At 41.4% G+C, this 27,382-nt stretch overlaps 1 protein-coding gene across 2 annotated transcripts in view; it reads left to right on the top strand.

The window, feature by feature from the left end:
- TNKS (tankyrase) overlaps positions 1-27,382 on the top strand; it is a 152,628-nt gene that overhangs the window by 105,231 nt on the left and 20,015 nt on the right. For both annotated transcript variants that reach the window (XR_012628741.1, XM_074866696.1), the window contains exons 10-17: positions 2,429-2,520; positions 2,613-2,691; positions 12,261-12,432; positions 21,586-21,665; positions 22,689-22,834; positions 23,855-24,020; positions 26,681-26,900; positions 27,176-27,285. Coding sequence is in view for 1 of the 2 variants with exons in the window: in XM_074866696.1 (XP_074722797.1) it covers positions 2,429-2,520; positions 2,613-2,691; positions 12,261-12,432; positions 21,586-21,665; positions 22,689-22,834; positions 23,855-24,020; positions 26,681-26,900; positions 27,176-27,285 (1,065 nt within the window). In the remaining variant the exon portion in view is untranslated. The remainder of the gene's footprint in view (positions 1-2,428; positions 2,521-2,612; positions 2,692-12,260; positions 12,433-21,585; positions 21,666-22,688; positions 22,835-23,854; positions 24,021-26,680; positions 26,901-27,175; positions 27,286-27,382) is intronic.

The raw sequence follows: 27,382 nt of genomic DNA on the forward strand, positions 1-27,382 counted from the left end.
ATATATAATTTTTTATCACTTTTTTCTTCTTCCTGGTAGATTACAGAAGCCTGCCAGCCACTCCTCACCTGTTTACTTTTCACTCTCTTGCTTTTTTCCCATCACCCTCTTTTTTTATTGGTCAGTTGCAGTGTTTTTTCTGGGGTTAAATTCTATTCCAGTGGCCCAGTATTTCCTTAACGTTTTATGTGGACAAACTTGGATTACAAATTTTCTTCATAGGGTATGTAAAATTGTGGTGAAAATAGATGCTAGGTGTCTATCACAGGGTCTTACAGGATTGGAATATTACTGACAATACCACATTAGCTATGGAAACAGAGGTCTTTGAGACTGTCCTGGCAGTATCCTGCTCTTACTTCATTGTTTGAGGAAGCAGTGGAGGCAAAGAGCACAGCCAGTATCCCAGATGCAGTGAAGATACTGAAGTTGAGAGGGACTGATGGTATTATTAAAACTATTATAGTTATGATACTTTATTCCAGTGGAACGCTTTCTTCACAGTAGTAGATCTCAGCTGCAGGCATACAACTAGGTATTTAGCGTTATAAACATTGTGATTGTAATCAGAACTTTGTATGTTGAGTACTGAGTGTCCATATGCTCTGTTCTCTCCATGGAGGACCTAGTATCCTAGCCTGAACTTAGAAGCAGGACAGAGTAGAGATATTTAGAGGCTGAACATAAAGACGGTAGGAAATTTGGGATGGTGTTATGCTTTTCTTCCTGAGTATATCAGCTGCTGATATGTGGCATCTCTTTAGCTAGGCAATGATCACTTTGTAGTCATGTGGTCTTCTTTGCTATTCTCCACCTGCTCATTCTGCAGAGACAGCTAAGCAAAATGGGATGTTTAGCTCTGCTGATGTCTGGTTTCACTGTTCAGTAAGTGTTTGACTGTGATTTCTCAATTTTTGCCTCCCATACTTGAGATTTCCAAGTGGTCTCCCATCCAAGTGGCAGGATTTAGCATCCAGGATCAGATGAGATTATGTACAATCTAATTGAGCTATTCCTGTCCTAAGCATGGTATCTTTTACCATGGGCACTGGGGTCTGTGCCCTATTCCTCCACAAAGACCAAAGCAAGCACCTGGTTTATGTTTCAGTGTTGCTCTGAGGTTTGGCAATATTTCAGCATTTGTGTTGCTTTTAGTGCTGGTGTATCATATTGGCAGAAAATACAGATAGGTTGTTATCTGCAAAACCTCAAAAATACTGCCATTCTTCAGAGAAAAAGTTGATCTTAATGTTTTTTACAAAGCTTGCTTCTCCAAAACTTGGACATGCTCTGCTGACTAACAGCAGTGTGGAAGCTTAAGTGGCATTTACTTCATAGTGAAGGCTGAAACTGGGCAAAAGATGGTTATCAGTACTATTGCTACTTATTAGCATTCTGTTTGGGGTCTATCTCATTGTAGAGGCTATTGTTTTGCTATTGGAAAGTTTGAGAACTCCCATTCCAGGAGACTATCTGCTTTTTATGGGTTACTGTTTTAAAACATGGGTAAACATATGAACAAAAATATTCGAAAGTATCTCCTATTTCTCATAGTCTGCTATCTTGAGACATCCAACTTGAGACAAGCATGTCTGGACTGATTTTTAAGCATGATGTTCAGCTTATCTGGAACCATGCTTGTGATTTCAGGCCTCAGGAATGCATTAGTAGGGCTGCTGTTGAAAATGTCAGGGCAGACTGAGTCTAATCTCTGCAGAGGATCAAAGTAAAAAGGGGAGAACAAAGCACTCACTTCTGGGTGCTGAATGCACAGACAAACCAGCAAGCAGACCCCAGCCACATGCAAGAGAACAGTTACACCTAGCAAAGGTCTGTATGGTGTTTCCACAAGGGCTGGCTTGAGGATTGAAACGCACTGTGTGAAAGATACCTCTTAGCAGAGATAAAGAGAACTTTATTGCCCATTTGTTTATTACATAATTTGTAACAGGGTGCATAACAGAGTTGCCATTAGGTTAACAAGTTCAGTACACACTGAAATAGAAGAAGAAACAAAGCAACATTCAAAAGTCATGTTAATCTGACAACAGCAGCAGAATCTTATTGGACCCCTTTGGAGTCCCTTTGTAGAAAGTTAGGCTGTTTCAAGCCCTTTGTCTTTACCTCCTTTGTGCATTATGTGCTGGTTTTGTCCTGATACCTTGTTAATGTAGTTGGGAACATACTGCTTTTCTTGTGACAAATAGCTTTAAAACAAAAATTGTTTTTCTGAGTACAATAATTTAGCATTGATCTCTAGCTTGTATTTTGGTCAGTATGTTATAAGTTTCAGCAGAAATATGATGGATTTTGTTTGTAAATTTTGTAGTCTGATGTTCAGCAGAATAATTAAGAGGTGAAGTCATGGATCTTAAAGCTCTTTGTCATCTTTGTAGTTGAAATATAATTTATATTTACTTTTTTGCAGCACTGTGCTGTGGCCGCTGTGCATCCCAAGCGGAAGCAAGTTACAGAACTATTGCTCAGGAAAGGAGCAAATGTTAATGAGAAAAACAAAGAGTAGGTTTCTGAAATTTTTTGGTTTTCCAAAGGACTCTGTTGTAGAAGGAATGTAAAACTAATATCTCCCCCGCCCCTTTTTTTTTTCCTAGTTTCATGACACCTTTGCATGTTGCAGCTGAAAAAGCTCATAATGATGTCATGGAAGTTCTGCATAAACATGGAGCAAAGGTAAATATACTTGAATATATATTATTTAAGGCAAAAGGCAAGAAGGGTTATATTGGTTAAATACAGTGTTAGTTTTTGTGATTGTTGTTGCTTTTTCTTCTGTATGCCTTGTGCTTCTCACGTTAACCTTGAGGTGTGTTTATCTTAAATCAGTACAGAATGTTCACAAATCCCATTTGAAAATTGGGTCTTCTAAGTAACTGAATACAGGCTTTAGGAGTCTAGCTTGCTCGTTTTTAATGAATGTTGCTACTCATTTCTAATAAATGTAGTCATCTAGGTGCCTCCTGTTGCTTTATTAGCAACATTAGACTACTAAATTTAGTAGTCTAATGCTGGGCATCCCTTAGCCCTTGCTTGTTTCTTATTCTTGGTAGATTGTTTTCCCATGCCTTTTAGCCACAGTAGGTACCAAGCAAAGTAATTTGTGACCCTGTGATGAAGCTTGCTTAGAAACACATGGTTCAGCAAGTTATTAACTAAAGGTAGAGGAAAGTATAACTTTATTTAGGATGTCTTTTAAGCATCTTTCCTAAGTATTTCAGCACGATCTTTCTCTGAGTTTTAGTAGCAAACTTGACATTCATGGTAGTGATGTACTTAGCTACTTAATTTTCTCAGAAACTCTTCTTGATGGATACTTTCTTTGCATTGTTTAAAATATAAATGATCTCCTTATTTTTGCTTTTAAAGGGGTTCACATTACTCTTTGAGTCTTCATCTTCATTCAGGTAGCTAGAAATGAAAAAATATACCTGTAATAACAATCTAATGTGTCACGACATGCTAGGAGGTGCGAGCAATGTAATTGTATGCGTAGTTATTACTAAGTCTTTTTATTTTGAAACAATAAATTGTAATTTATAAGCCTGTATGAGAGCTCATTGCCAGATTTCAGTAGCTGATTCACTTCCATAGTACTTTAATGGCATCATAAAATAGCTTGATAACAATACCATGACAGAGTTTATCGCATTTGAGAATCCATATGCAGTGGTGACATACCAAGATTATCCCAGGCAGGAAAGCAGGGCCAGAGGTCTCAGTTATAGTAGTGTGGTGGTTTAGCCCCTGCTGGGGTCTGAGAGCACGCGGCCGCTGCCCCTCCCCCACAAAGGGAGTGAAATACAAAGCCCCAAGACTGAAATAAGGAAAGGTTTAATACAACAGTGCAACAGCAACACAACAAACAACAACAATAACAGTAATAACAATGAACAGAGCAAGATATCTACCGATACAGCAGTGAGAGCAGAGAGATCGCATAAACGCACGCGTTTCCCGATTCTACCGAGCTCCTGCGCTTGGGCGCCAGGAGGTGACGTCAGCATGGTATTGAATAACCCGGCTAGAGCTTCCCCCCACTGCTGGGGAAACTTAACCCTATCCTACCTAAACCAGGACATAGTAGTTAAAACTATTCGTTATCATTTTCCCAGATTCACTCTTAGTAGCATTCCTATGCACTGAAAATGAAAAAACTTCATTTTGCCTTAGGAGTAGATACCTCATGGCTTTATGGATCTGATTTTGCACATGAATTCAGTACTGATGATACTTGGGTAGGCACTGAACTGGACATGCTGGAATTTCAAGCGTGCTGATACCCAAGTACTATCTGCTTTGAAATACAAGGAGTTTCTATGTGCTGAAGGTTTCTGGAAAGCCTGCTACTATACTGTAGATATTTAAATTAGCACTCCCTTGAAAATATAGTTTTGTGTAGCCAGGTTAGGAGTAAGCTCAAAGACATCATCCTTACAGGAATGGCCCACTTCTATTGTTTGTGTCAGTAGCACATTCTGACAATGGCTTGTAATCTTTTTCCGTCCTGAAGCAGGGGTTCCTAAATCATGATCCACTTGTAGACTGAGTGATGGTGGCAAGTGGCCCACAGTTATCTACAGAACCATTCTGAGTCATGTGTTCCATTGTTTTTTCAGTTGACAGTATGCAAATAGAGGTCATGGTGGTCATTAAAACTCTTCATTCACATCCTGGTATATGCTTGCTGTGTTACTCTGAGGATAGCCATTCACATTTACGATCTAGCAAAGCACTTAAAAGTGTTTGGCAGGAGACCACTCATAGTTAAAATTAAGCATATATTTCCATACTGCAATGGATCAGGTCCCTCTTTATTGGTGGCCAAAGTTCCTTAGCTGTAAAATGGTACATAATGCGATCACGGTTTTTCATCAGAGATAGGTCATTAAGGCTTATGAAGCACTTCGAAGTTCCCAGATGGAATATGCTCTAGAGTATTAATTAGTTAACTGGACATATTTCATCATTCTAAAATGTTTGTCTTGCTTGTATATTATAATTCGACCTCATGCTCATGCTTTGACTGTAGGCACTCAGTTAATCAGACACTTAACATTGATATTTCTTTGTTTCTCATTGTTGGGACATGGCAGCTTTAATACCTGAAGCATGATACAGGTTTTGGATTTTTTTTTTTCATTTGTTGTGTTTCTGGAAGCTTTTTCTTCCTGTTTACTCTTTTGTGCCTTGAATTTATTACTTCATAAGAGGTAGTCAGATGTACTAAGCTCTTTGATCCTGTCTAGTTGTACTTTTTACAAGAGAGGTTTCTCACGAGCTGTTGAATCTAATCACCCTGCAAGAGCAGCCTCACGGTGAATATCCATTTGTTCTTCGAGCAGCACTCTCCTGCAGTTTAAATACCTCTTTTCCATTTTGATGCTTCCTTTGCTGAGGTATTTGCAGTGAACAAACTGATTCTTCTTAGCCTTTGTTTGGGTAGGCTAAAAGCCTCAAACACTTAGTCTTCCCTTCCCTCATAAGGGAACATTGCCACTTCCTAATCATGCTTATAACCCTTCTCTTTAGTAGCACCAGAGGAATTCTTGGAGCTCAGGCAATGAGAATGGAATTCATTCCCCCACTGCCTTGCATGATGGCACTTCCATATCTCTAATGTAAATGCTGGACTAATGCATACTGGGATCATGTTTGCCTTTTTAATAGACACGACACAGTAGTACTCAGACCCATCCTGTGGTCTTGTAGTACACAGAGAAGCTCAATTTTTTTTTTACTAATTTTTCATATTCGTGCCCTTCAGCATTCTCCTGTGCCAAGATCATTAATGAAAATATTAAAACAAAATTATCTTACAACCAGTCACTGAGCAGCCCTCCCTCTTTCAATATATTCAGTTCCCATGTGATCCCATATCAAATGCTTACTGAAGTGTGGATGGATGAGACCTACCATATTTTCTTTACTCTGCAACCATTTCTTCCATCAAAGGAAAGGTACTGTGTAAATCAGCTTTAATCTACCTTCTGGAAACCACTACTGATTATAGAGAGAGTAACAATTTGAAAAAGATGAGTAACTGGGGCTTCAAAGAAAGTGGAACTTTTTTCTTCTGAAATACAGTACCAAAAAGCAGACAGCTGATCCACAAAAAAAACCATCTACTAATGGATTTGGGAGACAGTCATGTAAAGTTTTGTAGATTGAAAATCATTTGTGATTGTTTTAGCAATATAAAAAAACCTGTAGTTTTCATGAGGAGCAGCTGTGATCTGTCAGACAGCTAAAGTGATATAATATGTGAAGTATGTATGTTTGGGAAATGGGCTGAAGCATGGTCAAGACTGCTTTAGGGAATTTGTTTGGGATAAATGAGATACGATTTGTGGTCTTAGAACTGGATTTAATTATCCTTAATGTTATCACTGTGTAAATTTCCTGTTGAAGTATGTCAGACTATAATAAAAAGTGAAGGACTGCTTGAATAACATGTGCTTGATCTAGACTTATTTGGTAGGTTGACCCTGGCTTGGACACCAGGTGCCCACCAAAGCTGCTCTATCACTCCCCTCCTCAGCTGGACAGGGGAGAGAGAATATAACAAAAGGCTTGTGTGTCAAGAGAAGGACAGGGAAAGATCATTCGCCAATTACCTTCATGGGCAAAACAGACAACTTGGGGAAATTTGTTTCATTTATTACCAATCAAACCAGAGTAGGATAATGAGAAATAAAACTAAATCTTAAAAAGACCTTCTCCCCACCCCTCCCTTCTTCCTGGACTTAACTTTACTCCCGATTTCTCTACCTCCTCCCTTCAGTGGTGTAGGGGAATGAGGAATAGGGGTTGTGATCAGTTCATCACATGTTGTCTCTGCTGCTCCTTCCTCCTCAACAGGAGCACTCCTCACACTCTTCCTCTGCTCCAGTGTGGGGTCCTTCCCATGGGACACAGTCCTCCATGAACTTCTCACACCCGAGTCCTTCCCACAGGCTGCAGTTCTTCACAAACTGCTCCAGTGTGGGTCCCTTCCGTGGGGTCAGAAGTCCTGCCAGCAAACCTGCTCTAGCATGGGCTCCTCTTTCAGTCAGTGCACGGGTCCTGCCAGGAGCCTGCTCCAACACGGGCTTCCCACGGGGTCACAACCTCCTTCGGGCACATACACCTGCTCTGGCATGGGATCCTCTATGGGCTGTAGGTGGAGGTCTGCTCCACCGTTAACCTCCAGGGGCTGCAGGGGAATCTCTGCTCCGGTGCCTGGAGCACCTCCTCCCCCTCCTTCTTCACCAACCTTGGTGTCTGCAGAGTTGTTTCTCTCACGTATTCTCACTCCTCTCTCTCCTGCTGCAATTGCTCCTGCACAGTAACTTTTCCGCCTTCTTAAATATGTTATCACAGAGGTGCTAACACCATCGCCGATGGACTCGGCCTTGGACAGTGGTGGGTTTGTCTTGGAGCCAGCTGGCATTGGCTCTGTTGAACATAGGGGAAGCTTCTGGCAGCTTCTCACAGAAGCCACCCCTGTAGGCCCCCCCACGACCTAAACCTTGCCATGCAAACCCAATACAACTTATTTTACAGAAATATTTCTAAGAACACTAGTATTGCCAAGAGTCAGCGTATACCCACTAATTGCTTATTTTGGTGTGTCTTGCTGGCCCTTACTGAGGACACAGACTAGATTTGTAATTCGAACTGTGAAGAAGTCCTCAGTGCACATCACTTGCACATCAGCATGGTATGTCTAATCAATGCCCATTCCATGGTCAGTGAAGATACTTTCATTAACTTGTTACTTCAGTTTGCAGAAATTGACTGCCAACTGTACATCTAAAGCACAGGTGAGAAACCTTGGGGTTTCTTAGAATGTTCTTCAGGAATGTTGATCATAAAAGTCTGTGGTTTTAATGCCATACCCAGTTTTAACTTGTTTGCCTGAACTGCAGTGTGAAACAGTGTTTCACACCATTGCTTATTTGATGTTGAATGTCCTCAAAGTACCTTATGAAAAATAAAAGCAGAGTCTGTAAAGAATCCTCAAAAATAAACTATTTTTTATTAGACCCACGAGCAAATCTTCAAGTGCCACAATTGTATCTTTGAAGATGGTCGAAATCCTTTGTTTAAAAAGAAAATCATTTGAAGGTGGTGAACTAATGAAAAAGTGGCTTTCATCCTGTTTTGTTGTATTGCTAGATAGTTGGATACCTCTTATAACTAGCTCCTTGTCTGAATTTACAGATACATGGGAAATTTAATATGTTCAGAAAGACAGTCGGCTTTCTAGCAGTGCAGAAGAAAAGGATTAAAGTCTTTTGTGAACTGGAATGATTGTTGGAAAGAAAGACCTGCAAGCATGCAAGTTCGCTGGTACCTTGGGCAAGTGTGGAGATGTTATGAATGCTATTTGTTTAACTGTGTTATGTTGCTAAAGGATAATGTTGAAACTATTCTTCTGCAAGAGAAAAGGAGCTTTTCTAAGGTCGTGTTAGACAGATAGTGTCCCTGTTCATGATGGTAGCAGAAATGGCTTCATTCTGCTCTGCTAGATCTTTGCATAATACTGTTATTTCTGTGTGTTGGAGTAGTATGTTGCCAGCCTTTCATGATCATGGATTTGACAACTGTCATCATCTGTCTAGATCCTCACAACAGACTTAAATGGTTTTTAATAACCTTGTTGCATAATACATTTGCTTCCAACATTTCAGTAGAGGTATGATCTTCTCAGGAAAGAATAAGCACTGAAAAATTAAATTTCCTTTCAGAAATGCAGCAGGTTCTGGACTATGATGGTTAACATCATGAAGAGCTGTGTGATCTGTTGCGATTGTGTGGTTCAACTTTTCTCACTGCTTAGACATCCAAACTTAGTGACATTAAGCTTAAGCTTTTATGCAAAGGGACAACTGTGGAACATATGGCTGGATTGTTTAGGAGCTTTCAGAGTGAAACTAGACCTTTTTTCCTTTTTTTTTTTTTCTTTTGACAGAGCTTGAAATTGCCACCAGCCTCTCTTCACTTCTATTTTGTTTATTGTTAGTGGTGCACAAAGATAAAAGACGTACTGCATGTTGTCTTCAGAACAAATGCATCAGGAGAGCAGTTAGAATGCTTGCGTTGTGCAGGGAAGCATACCCTGGTACTGAAACGGCTGGCAGAGCACAAGTTTCACATATAGTTTTTAGAATGTACGTCTTTTAGAAAGATCTCCCAGAGAAAATGGCAGTGCTTGGAGGCTGTTGCGTTTTGTGCTGCTGTAGCGTCAAGGAGTAGTAGGATATTTAGGGCATTTGATACCAACAGAAAGCTGATATGCTTATGATGTCTTGCAAAAAAAAGTTTCCTGAGCGGGTCCCAGCTGTTGAGCTGCCACAAGTGCCTGGCAGCCAAGGGAGTATTGCTGTAGCTGTGTATACTGCTCTGAGGCAGCAGCAGTGCAGGGGGGGGAAAATATCTTCAGTGAGTGATGAGACACAACCATTTTGATTTCTCTACTGCATATATCCAGGATGGGGAAGAGGAAATGAAAGGGATAAAAGGAAAGGACAGAAGGGATTCTGTAGTGGGAAATACTGTATAGGATGGTATCCTTCCATGGAAAGCCTTACTTAAAAACACTTTTCATTTGATAACTTCATTACGCTTTTATATTGCGGTTTGAGCAGTGGAGTGACTGTTTTCATGCTAAAAGGGGAAGAAACCAGATCCAGAGCTAGTGTGCTGTGGAATAAAAGCTGTCAAATCTGTCATTTTTAACTCCTTGCAGAAAACTCATCCGTAAAGTAATTCAGAGCTGTAGCCTTCTAATTTCAGACTGCTTATAAAGGGGACCAGTTGAATATTTCTCATTTTTTTTATTAATGCAGCTGGAACAATCTGTCTTCTCAGCACACAAATAAGGCCGTACACCTTGGATATGTTACATTTTGTCAAATAGAATTTAAGCTTTAGCTTTGAATTTGAAAGTGCATATGTTTTTAGACATAGTATTGGGCAGGCATATGTCTTACCAGGTTTGATTTTTATGAGAGTTTAATCTCAGTTTGTATTTCAATTTGTAATGCTCAAATTGATTTTCATTTGGAAATAAATCCCATTGCCTTCAGCCTTAGTGCGGTACATTCTTGGGTTGATTTTAGACAAGTGCTGTGTAATTGGCGAGAGCAGATCTGCCTCAAAGTGAACATATTCCCCATGAAATTGCTCTGCAAAGCCTCATTCTGCTCCTGAGGGAAAGAACAGCTTCATGTGGTGTGTATGTCCCTCTGTCAGCTGCAGCCCTCTTTGTCCCAGAACTAAGCAGGCATTTCTCCAAATGGCTGGCGTTCTTCTGCCACAAGAATCGATTGTCGGCAAAGATAATTATTTGGAGGTGAAAGGAGACCTGCATACGACATGTGAGATGATGGATCTGATGACTGTACCAGTGTTCTTTTCAAATGAATATTAACATTTTTTCCAGGTACACAGTCAGTAATGAGTTGTGCAGTGTGAATGCCTTTTTCAGTGTGAATTGCTGTTTTTCAATAATTTGTTCAGTATAGAAATGTTTAACACAGGAATTCAGTGTTACAGAAGACAATAATTATGATTATCTTTCTTGGGTGAACGTAATGTGTCAGCTACTTCCAGAATCTACAAGTCTCATTTCATGCTGCCTTTACCATCACTAAACCTGTACAGCCCCAGACTTCTGCTTTACTCTGTGCCCTTATCAGTGATGAAAGGTATCCGGTGTCCTGAAACAGATGAGGATCATCATGTGAACAAAATGATGGATTTGGGACATTCAGTGTCTGGTTAATATTTATGATAGCAGTAAGTTTTTATTTAAAACAAAACTTTTAGGGAAATCCCATTAGAGCGGCATGAGCTGAGCACGGTTACAAGAAGGCAGAACTGTTCTCCTGTACATCTTCCTACAAGAGAGGTTTGTGATCTGAGAAATTCCTGCTTTTTACCAGCCTGTAGAATTGTTCAGGGATCTAGAAGAATTTCAGACAATATCAAATCACACTCTGCTTTATTTATGTGGTACTTCTTTGTTCTTTCCCGTGCCTTGTTGCATTGCAGGTATTTTACTTTATTTTTTTACCCTATCTGGTAGTAGATATTTTCTACATAGTTATCCCCCTAATTGAGTTTCATTTAGCTACAAAATATGAATCTTACCCAAAATGTTTTTTCGCTAGTTTTCATGGAAAGGTAGTAGGATTTGCAGGCTGCGTTTTAAGGAGAAAAAACAAGCAAAACCTTTGTTCACATTTTGAGAAGGTAAAAAGGTGGTTTTGTACAGTAACAGAGTCTATTATGCATGCGGTTCACAGCCTGCAGTCCGTAGGCTTGGAAACAGATAACAGGTTGTGAGTTGCTTGCAGAGAATATAGAGTAGTTCTGTATTTCATAAACTGGTAAAAAAGCTGTTGGACATTTGCATTTAAATTTGTCATGAATCGCTGCTAGGTACAAAGTATCTTCTTGAAAGGTTATTTTCATGAACATTTTTTTTCCTGCTTTTTAAAGCTATTATTCTCTTCCTTTCTCTGATAGTGCTATCTGGAGATGCTTCCAGTTATTTAGATGCTCTGTTAGATCTTGACAGACAGGTTGCCATTGTATCATACTCTTTGAAAGCAGTACTCCATTTTGCCTGTTTATACTGTCTTGTATTGGGTGGAATTATATCCAGTTAAACTTAACATTTCTGTAAAAGTACAAAAAGTGAGGAGGAAATGGACTGTTTGTATCCAACCTCCTTTTTTTCTTTTCCTCTCCTTCATAGAATGCCTAATCTGACATCTTTATTTTGCTTTAATTCTTGGTGGTGAGTAATCTTAATTCCCCTTTTGAGGATGACAGATGGTAATTTCCTTGAAGCTGAAAGATCTTTGAATTGTTTGGTTAATTATTTACCTCTTTATCCTCTTCTGTGAATTCTGCCTTGCTTGCATAGGGTTGATCTTCAATGAATTTGTCGAAAGCTTGATCGCTGTTTTAAGTATAGTTTTGAGGATCCTGTGTTGTCTGTTAGCCACGCAAACAAATAACCTGCATTGTTAGAATACAGGAAAGCATCTGCAGTTAATTATCTTTACATTGGAAATATAAATTACATTTACCTATTTTGTTACTTGGTTTTGTTTAGTTGTAATGCAGAGGGATTGACAGATAAATTTGTATGCTGGAAAACTCTTGTTATTGCTCTTATTAAGGGCAGGGACAGGTGCAGGCTTTTAATTATATCAATATTTTATTTTATATTGCTGCTGATTTTTCAGATGAATGCACTGGACACACTGGGTCAAACAGCATTGCACAGGGCTGCGTTAGCAGGTCACTTGCAAACCTGCCGGCTCTTGCTGAATTACGGCTCTGATCCCTCCATCATCTCTTTACAAGGCTTCACAGCAGCACAGATGGGAAATGAAGCAGTGCAACAGATTCTAAGTGGTGGGTAAAAAATAAAGGCTTGTGTATCTGAACTTCAGCTTCTCCCTTTCCTTTACAGGTGTGGGTCTTATTTCTTTTTCAATGCAAGAGACTTGCAGTAGTTTTCTCATCCCTCCCTTCTGCCATCATGTGCACAGATCTGCAGTATGTACTGTGTAATACTTTTCAGAAGAAAACCACAACAAAACTAAAAAAGCCCCACTCAATTCGGTGATTTTGTGCATATCAGGAAGAAAATAAACATCTTGTGGATTTAGAGCATGCTGCTGTACAGGGAGATTGTAGAAGGGCTGATGTGGGGAGTTTGGAATTTTTTTGGTGACAAGTTCCAGGGCAACTGGAATATTGCTAATCATGTGAGAAAACTTTTTCCTCTCATCAGCCACCCTGTTAGGTACTCCATACTTCAGCAGTCACAAGCAGAGTGTTACTGGCAGAAAAGTACTGGTAGTTGCTAAACCATTTGAACTTATACTTCAAATCTCTTGCTTGTCCTGCAGAAAAGGATTTTATTGTGAAAGTACTCTGGATACTGTTTAGATAACAATGTGTTTATATCTTGCATTAAAAAGGTAAATAGATGTTTGAAGAAGGTGACGCTATTTTTCATGTAAGTGCTTGAGAGTTTGCATCCTCTTACCCATGTCACTTTTGAATTTTTGAGAGTAGGGAGAAGAATAATTGCATCGGTAGCTACTGCAGAGCAACTAATTTACCTTACAGTGGGATATGCATGTAGTCAAAAAAAGGCACATATCCAGATAGATGAGAAAAACTTATGGTAGCTAGAAACTTCATTTCCTTCCATGTTCTCAACAACATTGCCTTAAAGCAGGCAAAATAAGAGACATTTTACAGCAGTGCAAGGAAGGACTGTTTTGAAGTGTACCCAGTCCTGAGACACAGCTGGTTACATATAGCTGGATTCATGGGTAGCATTATCTGTTTTAAAGTATGCACGTGGCTGTATCTATGTGTATTGAGAGAGAAGAATGTTAGCTATGAATCAGAAGAAAGTAAACATATTCCCTGCCATTAAAGAGGATAGGAGTTTGATTTTAAAAAATAGTAAACTTACAAGTATTCTGAAAACATTGGATTTTGATTTAAAAATTCATTTCCACTGATCTATTTTTTCTAGGAAAACTATTTTCAGATGTCACACTACTGCTTTTCATTGGAGAGGTAGCAGCCTTTCTCTTACATCCATGAAGGTGTTCAAAACTGAGATTCAAAAGCTGAAAAAATGCATATAGTGTAGGGTTGTTAAGTTCTCTGTGTTTCAAAGCAAGTAAATGCTGAAATTATTTACAAGATATTACTGTGTGTTCATTTTTGTAGATTGGGTTAAAGAAATATTTTTTTTAATGGTGGAGTTATTTTGATATTGTTACCTGACTCATGAGTTCACAGCTTAAAATATTTTCTGTATAGCATCATTTTTTTTTCTCACATTGGGTTGGAATGCTGAGCTACTTCCCAACTGTGAAGTAACAACCATGAAAGCAGCTTTTCGATGGCATAGTAGTCAGTGGATACAACTTTACTCTATCTGCTTGTGATTTTGGTTGCAAATGATAAGAGTATGGCCATATAATGTAAGAAAGGTCATCAAGTGAGCTTGTTAATTTTTTCAAATGCTTATTGGAAAATGCTGCTTGTTTTGCTTTTCTTGAAGCCTTCTGGTGCTCAAATTCTAATCTAGTGGAATTGAAATTTCTCTTCCCTGTAATAATTAGACTGTGTTTCTGATTGATTTTCTTTTTTACCCTGATCAAAGTCAGGGTCTTGGCTATCTTGTGAAGACAAAGACAGGAGTCCAGAGAAGAGATAAATAATGCTAAGGATCCAGCTTTGGATCCAGTGTAGCACTTAGCCGCATCTATACTCTTCCTACCTCAGGATGCTGAGGTGGTGGTGGTGCTGTTGGGGAGAGCAAGAGAAGGCAAATAACTTAATAAGAAGAAGGTGTGAGCTGAAATCTTAACCTGTTCCAACAACAGGAGTTTGATGCATGCTAATACTGTGCCCACAGTCACTAACATTTGTGCCAAACCCCTGCTGCCATCCTTCTTTCACAGCATGTGTTTGAATCACACAGAATCATAGAATCGTTAAGGTTGGAAAAGACCTTTAAGATCATTGAGTCCAACTGCTTTCTAGTGGAACTGCTTCAGAGGATCGAGATAAACTTGAGGAAAGGAGCGGGCAGCTTTAACTGTATTGAAGGTGCCACTATCCCTCTTCTCTGAGCTTTCTCAGCCTTTCCTTCAACTGAGAACATTTCTTCACCTAACAGTTGAGCCTGTAGGAGTTGCTTCTCACTCCTTTCTCTTACTCTTCTTCTTGCAGTGAGTATACAGGTGTGGTGGTTTGACCTTGGCTAAATGCCAGGTACCCACCAAGTCGCTCTATCACTTCCCTCCCCTTCCCCTTTTTTTCTCAACAGGACAAAGAGGGGAAAGAAAATAAGATAGGTTAAAAAAAAACCCAACCCTTGTGGGTAAAACAAAAGCAGTTTTAATATAAGCAAAGAGAAGCAAAAGTCCACGCGTGGAAGCAAAAAAAAGAAAACTGATTTATTCTCTACTTCCCATTAACAGGCGATGTCGGGCCTTCTCAGGAAGCAGGGCTCCAATATGCGTAGTGGTTGCCTTGGAGGACCAAGGGTGACCCCACCCCCTTCCTCCTTTTTCCCAGCTTTATACTCGAGCAGACGTCATATGGTATGGAATATCCCTTTGGTCAGTTCGGGTCAACTGTCTTGGTGTTGTCCCCCCCAAGATCTTGCCCACCCTGTCCCACTGGGGGGGAAAATGTTGGAAAGAGCCTTGGTGCTGTGTAAGCACTACTCAGCAGTAGCCACAACACCAGTGTGCTATCAACACCCTGCCAGCTCCCAACATAAAACACAGCACCATGAGGGCTGCTATAGGGGAAAACCAATTCCGGCTCAGCCAGACCCAGTACAGTCTTCCCACCTTATTCCATACCATTTACGTCATGCCCAGGTCCCACATAATACTCATTTATCCATTCCGTAATCTTTCTTCACTCCTCTAGATGTTCAGTGACTTGGCTCCCATCTGCGTTCAGGACAGGAGCAGTATGTTTGACTGTCGGACTCCAGCACCGGCTAGGTTTGGGTCATCATTGCACATATCTGGTTCACTCTTCGTCATTCCTACTTCCTCCATCACTTTTTGCAACATACAACTCGGCCCACAGATTATTTTTCCCCCAAGGTTAAATCTCCTTGAGGCACACACTGAGTAGCCCCATTCTCCCGCATTACCCTCCAAGTACATCCAGGTCCCTGAGCAAAAACAATCCCACGAGTGGGCTTGCCTTTTCCCAAGAGAGGAGCAATCCACACTGCCTTCCCCAGCCATTTCCCTGTGTGTACTACAGGGACCTTACCTCCTCCCACAGTATGAAGGGGTTTTGTTTGGGCAGGACCAGGACGGTTAACAGATCCTCTGGTGTTAATTAGCCAAGTGACTTCTGCTAAATTTGTATCCCAGTGCTTCCATCCCCCATTGTCCAATGCTCTCAACATAGTCTTCAACAGTCCATTGTATCTTTCAATCTTTCCAGATGCTTGTGGGTAATAAGGGATGTGATACACCCACTCAATGCCGTGTTTCTTTGCCCAAGAGTTTATAAGATTATTTCGAAAATGGGTCCCATTGTCTGATTCGATTCTTTCAGGAGTACCATGTCGCCATAAAATTTGCCTTTCAAGACCTAAGATGGTATTTCGGGCAGTGGCATGATTTACAGGGTACATTTCGAGCCAGCCAGTAGTTGCTTCCACCATGGTGAGTATGTATCGCTTGCCTTGGCGTGTTCGTGGCAATGGTCCAATATAGTCAATTTGCCAGGCCTCACCATATCAAAAACTCAGCCATCGCCCTCTGTTCCAGGGAGACTTTACTCATGTGGCTCACTTGATTGCAGCACATGTTTCACATTCATGAGTGACCTGTGAGATGGCCTCCATGGTCTGGTCCACCCCTTGATCACGAGCCCATCTGTACGTTGCATCTCTCCCGAGATGCCCGGATGTTTCATGGGCCCACTGAGCTACAAATAGCTCACCCTTGCGCTCCCAGTCCAGGTCCAGCCAAGCTACTTCAATTTTGACAGCCTTGTCTACTTGCTCATTGGTTTGATGTTCTTCCGTGGTATGGCTTTTGGGCACGTGGGCATCTACATGACGTACCTTTAGAGCCATGTTTTCCACTCGGGCAGCGATGTCCTGCCACAATGCAGCAGCCCAGATGGGTTTACCTCTGCGCTGCCAATTGGTCTTCTTCCACTCCTGTAGCCACCCCCACAGGGCATTAGCCACCATCCAGGAGTCAGTGTAGAGATACAATACTGGCCACTTTTCTCGTTCAGCAATCTTTAGGGCTAGTTGGATCGCTTTTACTTCTGCAAACTGACTTGACTCACCCTCTCCTTCAGTGGTCTCAATAACTTGTCTTGTGGGACTCCACACAGCAGCTTTCCACTTCCAGTGGTTTCCTACCACACGACAGGATCCATCAGTAAACAGAGCATACCGCCTTTCATCTTCTGGTAACTCATTCTATGGTGGTGCCTCTTGGGCACGAGCCAGCTCCTCAGGCCATGCTCCAAAATCTCTACCTTCTGGCCAGTTCCAGGATTCCTGGACGGTTGGGTTTTCCCAGTCGAGCTCGTTGCATGATTAACGCTACCCATTTACTCCAGGTAGCACTGGTTGCATGGTGCATAGAAGGGATGTTTCCTTTGAACATCCAGTGTAATACAGGCAATCGTGGTGCCAAGAGGAGCTGTGCTTCTGTACCAACAACTTCTGAAGCGGCTCGAATCCCCTCATATGCTGCTAGTATCTCCTTTTCAGTCGGAGCGTAGTGGGCTTCTGATCCTCAATATCCCTGGCTCCAAAATCCTAATGGTCGACCTCGAGTTTCACCTGGTATCTTCTGCCAGAGGCTCCATGTGAGGCCATGCTCCCCAGTTGCTGTGTAAAGTACATTTTGTACAGCTGGTCCGGTCCGAACAGGCCCGAGAGCTACCGCCTGAGCTATCTCCTGTTTAATATGCACAAAGGCTTGTTGTTGCGCAAGACCCCGCTCAAAATGGTTCTTCTTTCGGGTTACCTGATAGAGAGGTCTCACAAGCTGACTGTAACCAGGAATATGCATTCTCCAAAATCCCACAAGTCCTAAGAAAGCTTGTGTTTCCTTCTTGTTGGTCGATGGAGACATAGTTGCTATCTTGTTGACAACATCCATAGGCACATGATGGCGTCCATCTTGCTATTTTATTCCCAAGAACTGAGTCTCTTGTGCTGGTCCCTTGACCTTGCTTTTCTTTATGGCAAACCCAACTCTCAGAAGAATCTCAATTACTCTTTGTCCTTTCTTGAACACTTCTTCTGCCTCGTTGCCCCACACAATGATGTCATCGATGTACTGTAGATGTTCAGGGGCATCACCCTTTTCCAGTGCAGTTTGAATTAGTCCATGACAAATAGTGGGACTGTGCTTCCACCCCTGGGGCAGTTGATTCCAGGTATACTGGACACCCCTCCACGTGAAAGCAAACTGTGGCCTGCACTCTTCTGCCAAAGGAATTGAAAAGAATGCATTGGCGATGTCGATTGTGGCGTACCACTTGGCTGCCTTTGACTCCAGTTCATACTGGAGCTCTAACATATCTGGTACAGCAGCACTCAGTGGTGGCGTCACTTCGTTCAGGCCACGATAGTCTACTGTTAACCTCCACCCTCCGTCAGACTTTCGCACCAGCCATATTGGGCTATTAAAAGGCGAATGTGTCTTACTGATGACACCTTGGCTCTCCAGTTGACGGATCAGTTCTTGGATGGGAGCCAGAGAGTCTCGGTTTGAGCGATACTGCCATCGGTGCACGGTCCTTGTAGCAATTGGCACCTGTTGTTCTTCAACTTGCAACAGTCCTACAACAAAAGGATCTTCTGAGAGGCCAGGCAGATTAGACAACTGTTTGACTTTCTCTGTGTTCACACTGGCCACACCAAAAGCCCATCGGTATCCTTTTGGGTCTCTGAAGTACCCCCTCTTGAGGTAGTCAATGCCCAAGATACAAGGGGCTTCTGGGCCAGTTACAGTGGGATGTTTTTCCCACTTGTCCCCGGTCAAGTTAACCTCGGCCTCCAGTACTGACAGTTCTTGACATCCCCCTGTCACTCCTGAGATCCAGATAGGTTCTGCCCCTCTATAACTTGATGGCATTTATGTACACTGTGCCCCAGTGTCGATTAAAGCCTGGTACTTCTGTGGATTTGATGTGCCAGGCCATCGAATCCACACTGTCCAATACACACGATCATCCCTTTCCTCCCTCTGTTTGAGTTCTGTTATTCCCTCTTCCAATTCCTTTGCTGAAGGACCAGCTTCTTCCTCTTCTTTCTCCTCCCTTATTAATTGAGGGTATGGGCCTGTTGTTCTCCTTGTCCACTGTTTCTTTTTTACTACTGGGGCAATCTCTGCTGCTGTTGTTGTTGTTTGAGTTCCCATCTCAACCACAGTCCTTTGAGAGCACTGAACTGCAGCTCGATAAGCATAGGCCAGGCCCCAGTACAGCGCTAGAAGTTGCTGATTTTCACTGGGATAGGCAAGGCACCCTTCTATCAGGTGTTGTGTCAATTTTGTGGGGTTGCTTGCCTGTTCAGGGGTAAGATCCGAGGCTACAGGAGGTGATAACCATCCTAGGAATCTGCCCAAATCCTTCCACTCCCCCTGCCACCCAGGGACAGGCCGCCTCAGGGCACATTTTGGTATTGACTCACCCAAAATTTGCCTTCTCTTACACCAAAAACCTACCGAGCTCCACACACCCACAATAGGCGAACAGCATTAATGAACAGTATCAAAGAGCTAACATAAGGATGGATAAGTACCTCGGGAGCCTGCAGAATAAAACCACTCATGATGTTCCCAATTTCTTCCAGCATGTTCCCGAGCTTAGCAAAATAAAGATAAGCAGAGCAATAAACAAACCTGTGACCAGCACAAGAGCTTGTCACTTACTAACTGCTATAGCTATAGCACAATTAATATAAAACTGCTGTTGTCTTGCCCCACATTGGGCGCCAAAAAAGACTGTGGTGGTTTGACCTTGGCTAAATGCCAGGTACCCACCAAGTCGCTCTATCACTTCCCTCCCCTTCCCCTTTTTTTCTCAACAGGACAAAGAGGGGAAAGAAAATAAGATAGGAAAACAAAACAACCCTTGTGGGTAAAACAAAAGCAGTTTTAATATAAGCAAAGAAAAGCAAAGGTCCGCATGCGGAAGCAAAAAAAAGAAAACAGATTTATTCTCTACTTCCCAATAACAGGCGATGTCGGGCCTTCTCAGGAAGCAGGGCTCCAACATGCGTAGTGGTTATCTCGGAGGACCAAGGGTGACCCCACCCCCTTCCTCCTTTTTCCCAGCTTTATACTGAGCAGACGTCATATGGTATGGAATATCCCTTTGGTCAGTTCGGGTCAGCTGTCCTGGTTGTGTCCCCCCCAAGATCTTGCCCACCCTGTCCCACTGGGGGGGAAAATGTTGGAAAGAGCCTTGGTGCTGTGTAAGCACTACTCAGCAGTAGCCACAACACCAGTGTGCTATCAACACCCTGCCAGCTCCCAACATAAAACACAGCACCATGAGGGCTGCTACAGGGGAAAACCAATTCCAGCTCAGCCAGACCCAGTACAGCAGGCAAGGAGATAGCAAAAGGCCACAAAACACTGATCAAGAAGAGAAAATAGGGCTGCAATAGGAAATACTACCTCAACATGAATTGATAAATTGATGTTCTTATGTAAGGATGGCTAATTAAGAATATCTCTTTCTACCCCTTTTCCACTCCTGTGATCTAGTCACAGGTTCCATTGCAAGTCAGGAATTGACTGGATTCTGCAGAGATTGTTGGTCTGTAAGAAGTACCTTCTCACAAGGTCTCTGCAGTTTATTCTTGGGACATAGTACCAGTTCTCTACATTTAAAGAAGTCTTTTAAGCATTTTTGATGGAGTCACATGCCCATCTAGAATGAGTTTAGCCTGTTAACAACACTCTGACTTTCTTACAGCATTCTTACAGAATATTGCAACCCCAAGTTCACCTTGCCCCATATGTTTTGCGCTAGGCAGTCACTTCTGTTGCTGATCAGGCAACATGCTGCCAAAACTTCTATTCCATTAATCCTTGAGCTTGAGAGGAGTGGCTTCTACAATAGAAAGCAGTTTCTATTAAAAATGAAGTGATCAAGGTTGTCTTTTCACCTCCTTTTTGAGCAACACTGAAGAGCTCTAGGGACAGCTAATCCACTGCTCCTTTCCAGCCACTTCTTCCTCTTCCCTCAGTGCATGCTTGCTTTCTCACAGCCATATTTCTAGTAAGAAGTATGGTAAAAAAGAGTCTTGAGGCCAAAACCCGTCATTGTCTTACAGTAATTTAAAAAGGAAAAAAGGTACCTCTCTAAAGGTCTCCTTTTAATCACTATGTCATTCTTCTGATTCTGTTTTTAACCACTCCATGTTTATAACAAGGGACAGATCTCATTGCTGTGAAGTACAGTATGGAACTGGAGCATCATAAAGTGAGCAGTCACCATGTGGCCAGAGCCATCTTAGAAATCTCATCTCCTTGTCACTGCTTCATAGTATGAAACATATCATGAATGTAGAGTGCAGAGGCTGTAATTCAGCTGCTGAACAGAGAACATTTAACCATGGCTGTGCACTGGTGCCTCATGCAGTTTGCTGAAATTGTTAAGAAAAGGTGCTTTTGAACTTCAGCAAAACTTTGAATCTGTCCCCGTAAGCATGTAGATTTCTTAAATGCAGAAATGGTCGTTTTTACTGTACATAAGATTAGTAAAGCATTGAAATGCCATTTGGCAGAATAACGTCAGCTCTGGAGTCTAAATCTGTCTGGTTTACACTGAAACGAAGGCTCCTTATTCAGTCATTTAGGCAATATGAACTTGAACATCACAATTCCAGCTGCATTTTTACAAGTGACAACAGACTCCCCCACCCCGCCCCAGTTTGGAAAATATGTTGAGCATAAGTTAATATAACTTAATGATCCTAAGTAATCCTAAACCATCTTTTTCCCTATGTAGAAAGTACACCTGTGCGCACATCTGATGTGGATTATCGGTTGTTAGAAGCATCCAAAGCTGGAGACTTGGAAACCGTGAAGGTAGGTTTGAGCAATTTGTGTTAATTTTCCACTTTGTATTGCTGTGCAAGGCTTGTGGAAGCCTCTGCTACAAGAGTTGTGTAAGTAGTGTCCAGTGGATGGTAAATAATAAAAAATGGGAAGGCAAACCTCTTGATTTTTTTTCCAGAAGGTGGTGCATTAAGATGTGCTGACGTGTTTCTCCTGAGTTTTTTGGTTGTTCATTCTCTCAGCCCTTCACACAGACATGTCTTCAATGGACTCGGATGCAATGTTGCAGATGCAGCCATAATTCTTTTAAGTGGATGCTGTGATCCTCAGAATCACAGTTTAGTAGCAACAAGCCTCAGGTGCATGATTCAATCAGAAGACAAGCAGATAAAAGTGTTAACGGGTAGCAGACTTCAAATTTTAAGCCATCCTTAATCTGAAGGTGAGGTGTCAGGCCATGGAACCCCAACATCACAGGAAGGTTTGATCTTGTCTTTCATACTTGGTTTGTGGACAAAATAGCCTACAGATAGACTGTTCTGTATGCATTCTCACCTTAAACTTCAACATGATACGTATTAAAACTCAAACAGCAGCAGTTTTGTGCACTAGCAGCTCCTTTAACTGCCAAGCTCTGTATCTCTAGATTTCTGAAGACAACATAAGCTGGAAATGGTGACGTATCTGGAGAAAGTTACATGGCCTTGAACCTGGTGCTTGATGACTTAGAGGCTCACCCTTTCTAATACATTAGGAATGTTTCCATACTGCTTCTGTCATTTAAGCCTTGTTTGTTATAGAAGTACTTTCAGCCACAAATTTAGAGCAGCTGTTTTTTTAACTTTGCCGAAATGGAAAGAAATTTCCGGAAACCTAACTTCTAAAAATATGTATATAATAATAAATGGATCAAATTTTGTGTTGGAGTGTTTGGGGATAATAGTTTGGGGTTTTTCTTTTGGGTTTTTGTTTGTTTGACTGTTTTTTGTCTGTTTTGTGGGGGTTTTTGTTTTAATCTGTACTAGATTTTGGGTTCTTCTTTTGTCTTTGCAGCAACTTTGCAGCCCTCAGAATGTGAACTGTAGAGATTTGGAAGGCCGTCATTCAACACCACTGCACTTTGCTGCAGGATATAACCGTGTATCAGTGGTGGAGTATCTGTTGCACCATGGGGCAGATGTGCATGCCAAAGATAAAGGGTACGTCTCATTCCATGATATGCTCCGCTGTTTTCTATTAGTGTGAGACTTCTACCCCCCTCTATTCATTTTGCTTTGGATTTCAGTAACCAACATGTTTTCCTCTTGAAAATTTTTCTCTTCTCTTTCTTTCTTGTTCTGCGTTGTTCTGGACATCACTGTAGGGAGATTTATATACCATTAAGGCATACTTTGCTTTCTGGCAAAGCCGTTGTCAAGTACCTATCTGGCACTGTAATACATGATCCTTTTCTTCCCTCTTTTGCGGTTTTTGAAGATTTTGTTGTGCTTAAAAGCAGCTTTTAAGTTATTTCAGGTGATCTAAAATTAGTTTTGAATTGCATGGGGTAAAACACCAGGTTATCTCTGGTCATTTTTCTAATTCTGTTAGTTAGCTTAATTATTAAGTTAGTTAATCAGTTAATATTCAGTTAAATGATATGAACAGTTTACAGATTTTTGCATTATATGCAAAGTGATCGTGTAGAATAGCATTATGTTTTACCTTTCACTCCAATATATTGGTTCAGGGACAGGGATAATTCATTTCCAATGCTAAAACATTTCTGATAATGAATCATCGGGCTCTTCCTGAAAGAAATGTTTGAGTAGCTTTCTGTATCTATCAGGTGTGCAGTGCTTACTAATAACTGTACTTGAAACCCATTCTATAGTGTTATATACATTTTCTCAAATTTGCACTCAAATATCCAAAGTCAGAACATGCAGCAATTCTTGCAATTTAGTTTTTGGCTGTTAACAGCATTGAAGTTACTTGCTTGTGGAAGTAGTAACATTGGTACTTGCTAAGTATTTAAAAGTCTTGTGGATGAGAACTGAAGGAGGATAATGAAGTTTTAATTGATGTTTTAATAGCAAGGAAATAAAGCCGTGAGAATTGGAAAGATTGAAAGACACCAATAATGTCTGGTGGAAGTGGGAGTTTTATCTACTGGAACTCTGTATGTTTGCATGTTGGATTTTATTTTTTGTAGCTGTTAATACTTTCTCTTTGATTAGTGGCTTAGTACCCCTGCACAATGCCTGTTCTTATGGACACTATGAAGTGGCTGAACTCTTAGTGAGGCACGGTGCTTCTGTCAACGTGGCAGACCTATGGAAATTCACTCCTCTGCATGAAGCAGCAGCAAAAGGAAAATACGAAATCTGCAAGCTGCTTTTAAAAGTATGTGATCTGGTGTTCTCAGATGTGTCTTTAAATGTGTATATATTTATTTTTGCTCAAGATTAATTAATGCAGTTAATTGCATTCAGTGAGTTCTTTATGGTGTCTTTGAATCTATTTTCATCTTACAACTGTCAGATGGTTTCTCGTGTAATGTCAGTTCATTTACAAAGAATCATCAGTACAATTACTTTTTGCAGTATGTGTATTAATACTATTAGCCAAATAGGACAAGACTCTCAAACGGGAAAAAGCAGCTGAATTTGTGTAAAAATACGAAATCCCCACCTTATCCTGTTCATCCCTTTCTGGAACAGTTCCTGCAGTTAAGTAAACCTTTGTAAATACTTATGCAAGAGTGTGTTACAGAGCAATAACTGAAGGTGGATCCTAAATGGTGTCTGGCATGTGAGAATTTAAAACTATAAAGTTAATGTATAATTTATCAAGCTCCTGGAGGAAATGCATATTAATATACTGTGGAATAAATATTCATTATAATTAGTGGAAGAACCTGTTAAAAAGCATGAGGTAATGCCAGCATGTTTCCAGTGAGAAACATGAGTTTGAGAGACTTCTTAACATAAGGTCATATCCTGCCGTGGGAGGGTAAAAGAGGGTGCTAGAGTAGAATTCCTTACGAGTCCTGTTTTAGCCTTGCCTACTTCATGTCCCTCTGAAGCACAGCGTTTAAAATAGGAGTAAGTCAGAATATGGATAGGCTTAAAATGATGAAGCTCTTCCCATCCACTTCTCTTTTCATTTGCTTCTGCAAAGACCCACTGTTTCCCTCCTATCTCATTAACTATTTCAGTTGATACCAAAAAAAAAGCATTCAGAGGGCATGGCACATCAGTTTGAAACACATCTGCAGTAGAAACCAGAAGATATTCAGAGATGTTTGTGGAGTAGGCACGATGATGGCCCTGGTAGTAACGCCTGAATACAGACATTAGCACAGCATTACTTTATAGACATTGGAGGTCTCTGGAGTTTTCTGATCATTCCACTGGGAATGTAGTCATTTTTTGCATTCAAAGAATCCTGAAGGGATGTACGACAGGAAATAGAAAAGTGCTGAAATCTTTCTTTTTGAAATCACTCTTGCACAAGACCTAAATCTGCACTTGAGGTGACAGTTCTGTAAAGCCTTTGGGTGTCCGTGGATATGTGTTCACAGTGCAGTTTGCGCAGGGCTTCTCCTGCTGTGTCTCTTATGCTGGCTGGCAGTGCTGTCAGTTCTGCTGAGATGTGGATGTTAAGCTTGACTCCTCCTGACTTGCACTATTTCTGTCCTGTTCTGCTTGAAGAAGGAAACAAAAATGTACAGGCATTTTGGAGAGACTTTCTTTTTTCATCACCTTTCTTTAAAATTACCACCTTCATTTGTTTCTATGCCCTTGAAGGGATCTCAGAAGACACTTCCTTTTCATTTTAGATATTTATTGTGAAGAGTATTTGAATAGTTCCAGTTTTGATGAGTTTTAAATAAAGGGATCTAAGGTCATATCTTGGAAAAATCACAGCAGTTTAAAAGGCTTTGTGCAAAGAATGCTCTCTTCCCAAAAGCACAGTTGTGGAACTGGTTTTGTGTAACCAGTACTGTGTCCCTTGCTGTTTACCCTTTACACCCTGAGCATTGCTGTACTGCTTTCAAATACAAGGCAGTTAATTCCTTCCGCTCTCCCCATCCCCAGCTCATTCCCCATGGCTCACCCTAATGCAGCTCTGCCAGCAGCGCCAGTAAGAAATGGCAATGTAGACTTGCTGGCAGGGGTTGAACCACTGTGTTTGATTATTCTGGAGGAGCCAGCCAGAGAACTATAGTGCCAGCAGCTGCCTCTGCCTTATCTGTCTTTGTTTTTCCCCACTGCTGCTGAGAGTGATCAGGGAAGGAGCTGTCCTCCCACAAAACTGTACGTGAACATGACTCACACCATATGCTGTATATAGATGTATGTTCCCCTTCTTGTCCCGTGCTCCAGCACTGTGTTCTTATCACTGGCTGATCTGCATGCTTTACCAGCACAGATATACTCCAGCAGTCATCCAAATCCACTTTCTCCACTTTCCCGCCAAAATGTTTTCTTCACTCCTTTCTAGGACCTATAAACTGCTTAAGAGGGTGCTGTTATCTATTGAAAGTGTAGAAATTAGAATTTTTCTAGTTCCGTTCTGAAACAAGTGCCTTTCAATAGCAGGGTGGTATTTATTGAAACCTGGGGCCTGGCTTCACTAGTTCAGAAAGGTGTTCTAAGGAAACACCCCTGCCAGCCAGTTTGCAGAAGGGAAGGATTGGCGGGCGAGGTATTTGCAGTTGGCTTTTCTTTAACACCTGCTGTGACCGTAGGATATAGCTAAATGCAGGTTATGCTCCTGAACCTACTGCAATTGCAAGTAGAGCAGTGGCAGCTCTCACAGAGGGCTGCCATTCTTGCCTGTAGAGTTGAGATTCACACAGCTGTGTTGCAGACTAGTGCTTTAGGCCTCAGCCTCCTGGATTTATTCTCACGTGCCTACTAATTTATACAGTTGTTACTGCATGATGGCAGGTCGGCAAAATCTCCCATCTCCTATCTTGTGCCACAAAATAGTGACACACTATTTTGTACTGCTCTGCTCATGGTTGTGACAGCAGTATTCCACTTTGCTCTTTGCAGCATGGAGCTGATCCAACAAAAAAGAATCGAGATGGGAACACTCCTCTAGATTTGGTGAAAGAGGGAGACACAGATATCCAGGACTTACTAAGAGGAGATGCTGCCTTGCTAGATGCTGCCAAGAAGGGGTGCCTGGCACGAGTGCAGAAGCTATGTACTCAAGAAAATATCAATTGCAGAGACACACAGGGAAGAAATTCAACACCACTACATCTTGCAGGTGGGTGACTCACCCAGTTTTGAAGGCTTGTATATTTATTGATAGGGCTACAGAAGTTAATCACCAAAACCAGGGTTGCTACAGTAAGAGTTTCACAGAGGATTGTCCTTTACAAAGAGTTGTTAGCTATGGCAGCTGTATTTCAGGAGATAATAAAGTTACTAGGAAAGAGGAGCTTTTGCAGTCAAAAAATTGCTTTAGCTTTTCTGTCTAATAGTTTTTCTTTGGTTTAGCTCTCCTAATACCTGATTTCTTTTCCTGTGCCTTTTCTACAGCTGGTTACAACAATTTGGAAGTAGCTGAATACCTTCTTGAACATGGTGCTGATGTTAATGCCCAGGACAAAGGAGGATTAATCCCCCTACACAATGCAGCATCCTATGGGGTAGGTGCAGGCATTCTTGCCATGGAGTAGACCAGCAAGGAACTCCTTAAAGTCATATCCAAAGCCGTTATTTTGCAGCTGTCTTGCTGTGAACATA

Source organism: Strix uralensis, chromosome 4 (assembly GCF_047716275.1).
Source record: "Strix uralensis isolate ZFMK-TIS-50842 chromosome 4, bStrUra1, whole genome shotgun sequence".
NCBI classification, from domain to species: Eukaryota; Metazoa; Chordata; class Aves; order Strigiformes; family Strigidae; genus Strix; species Strix uralensis.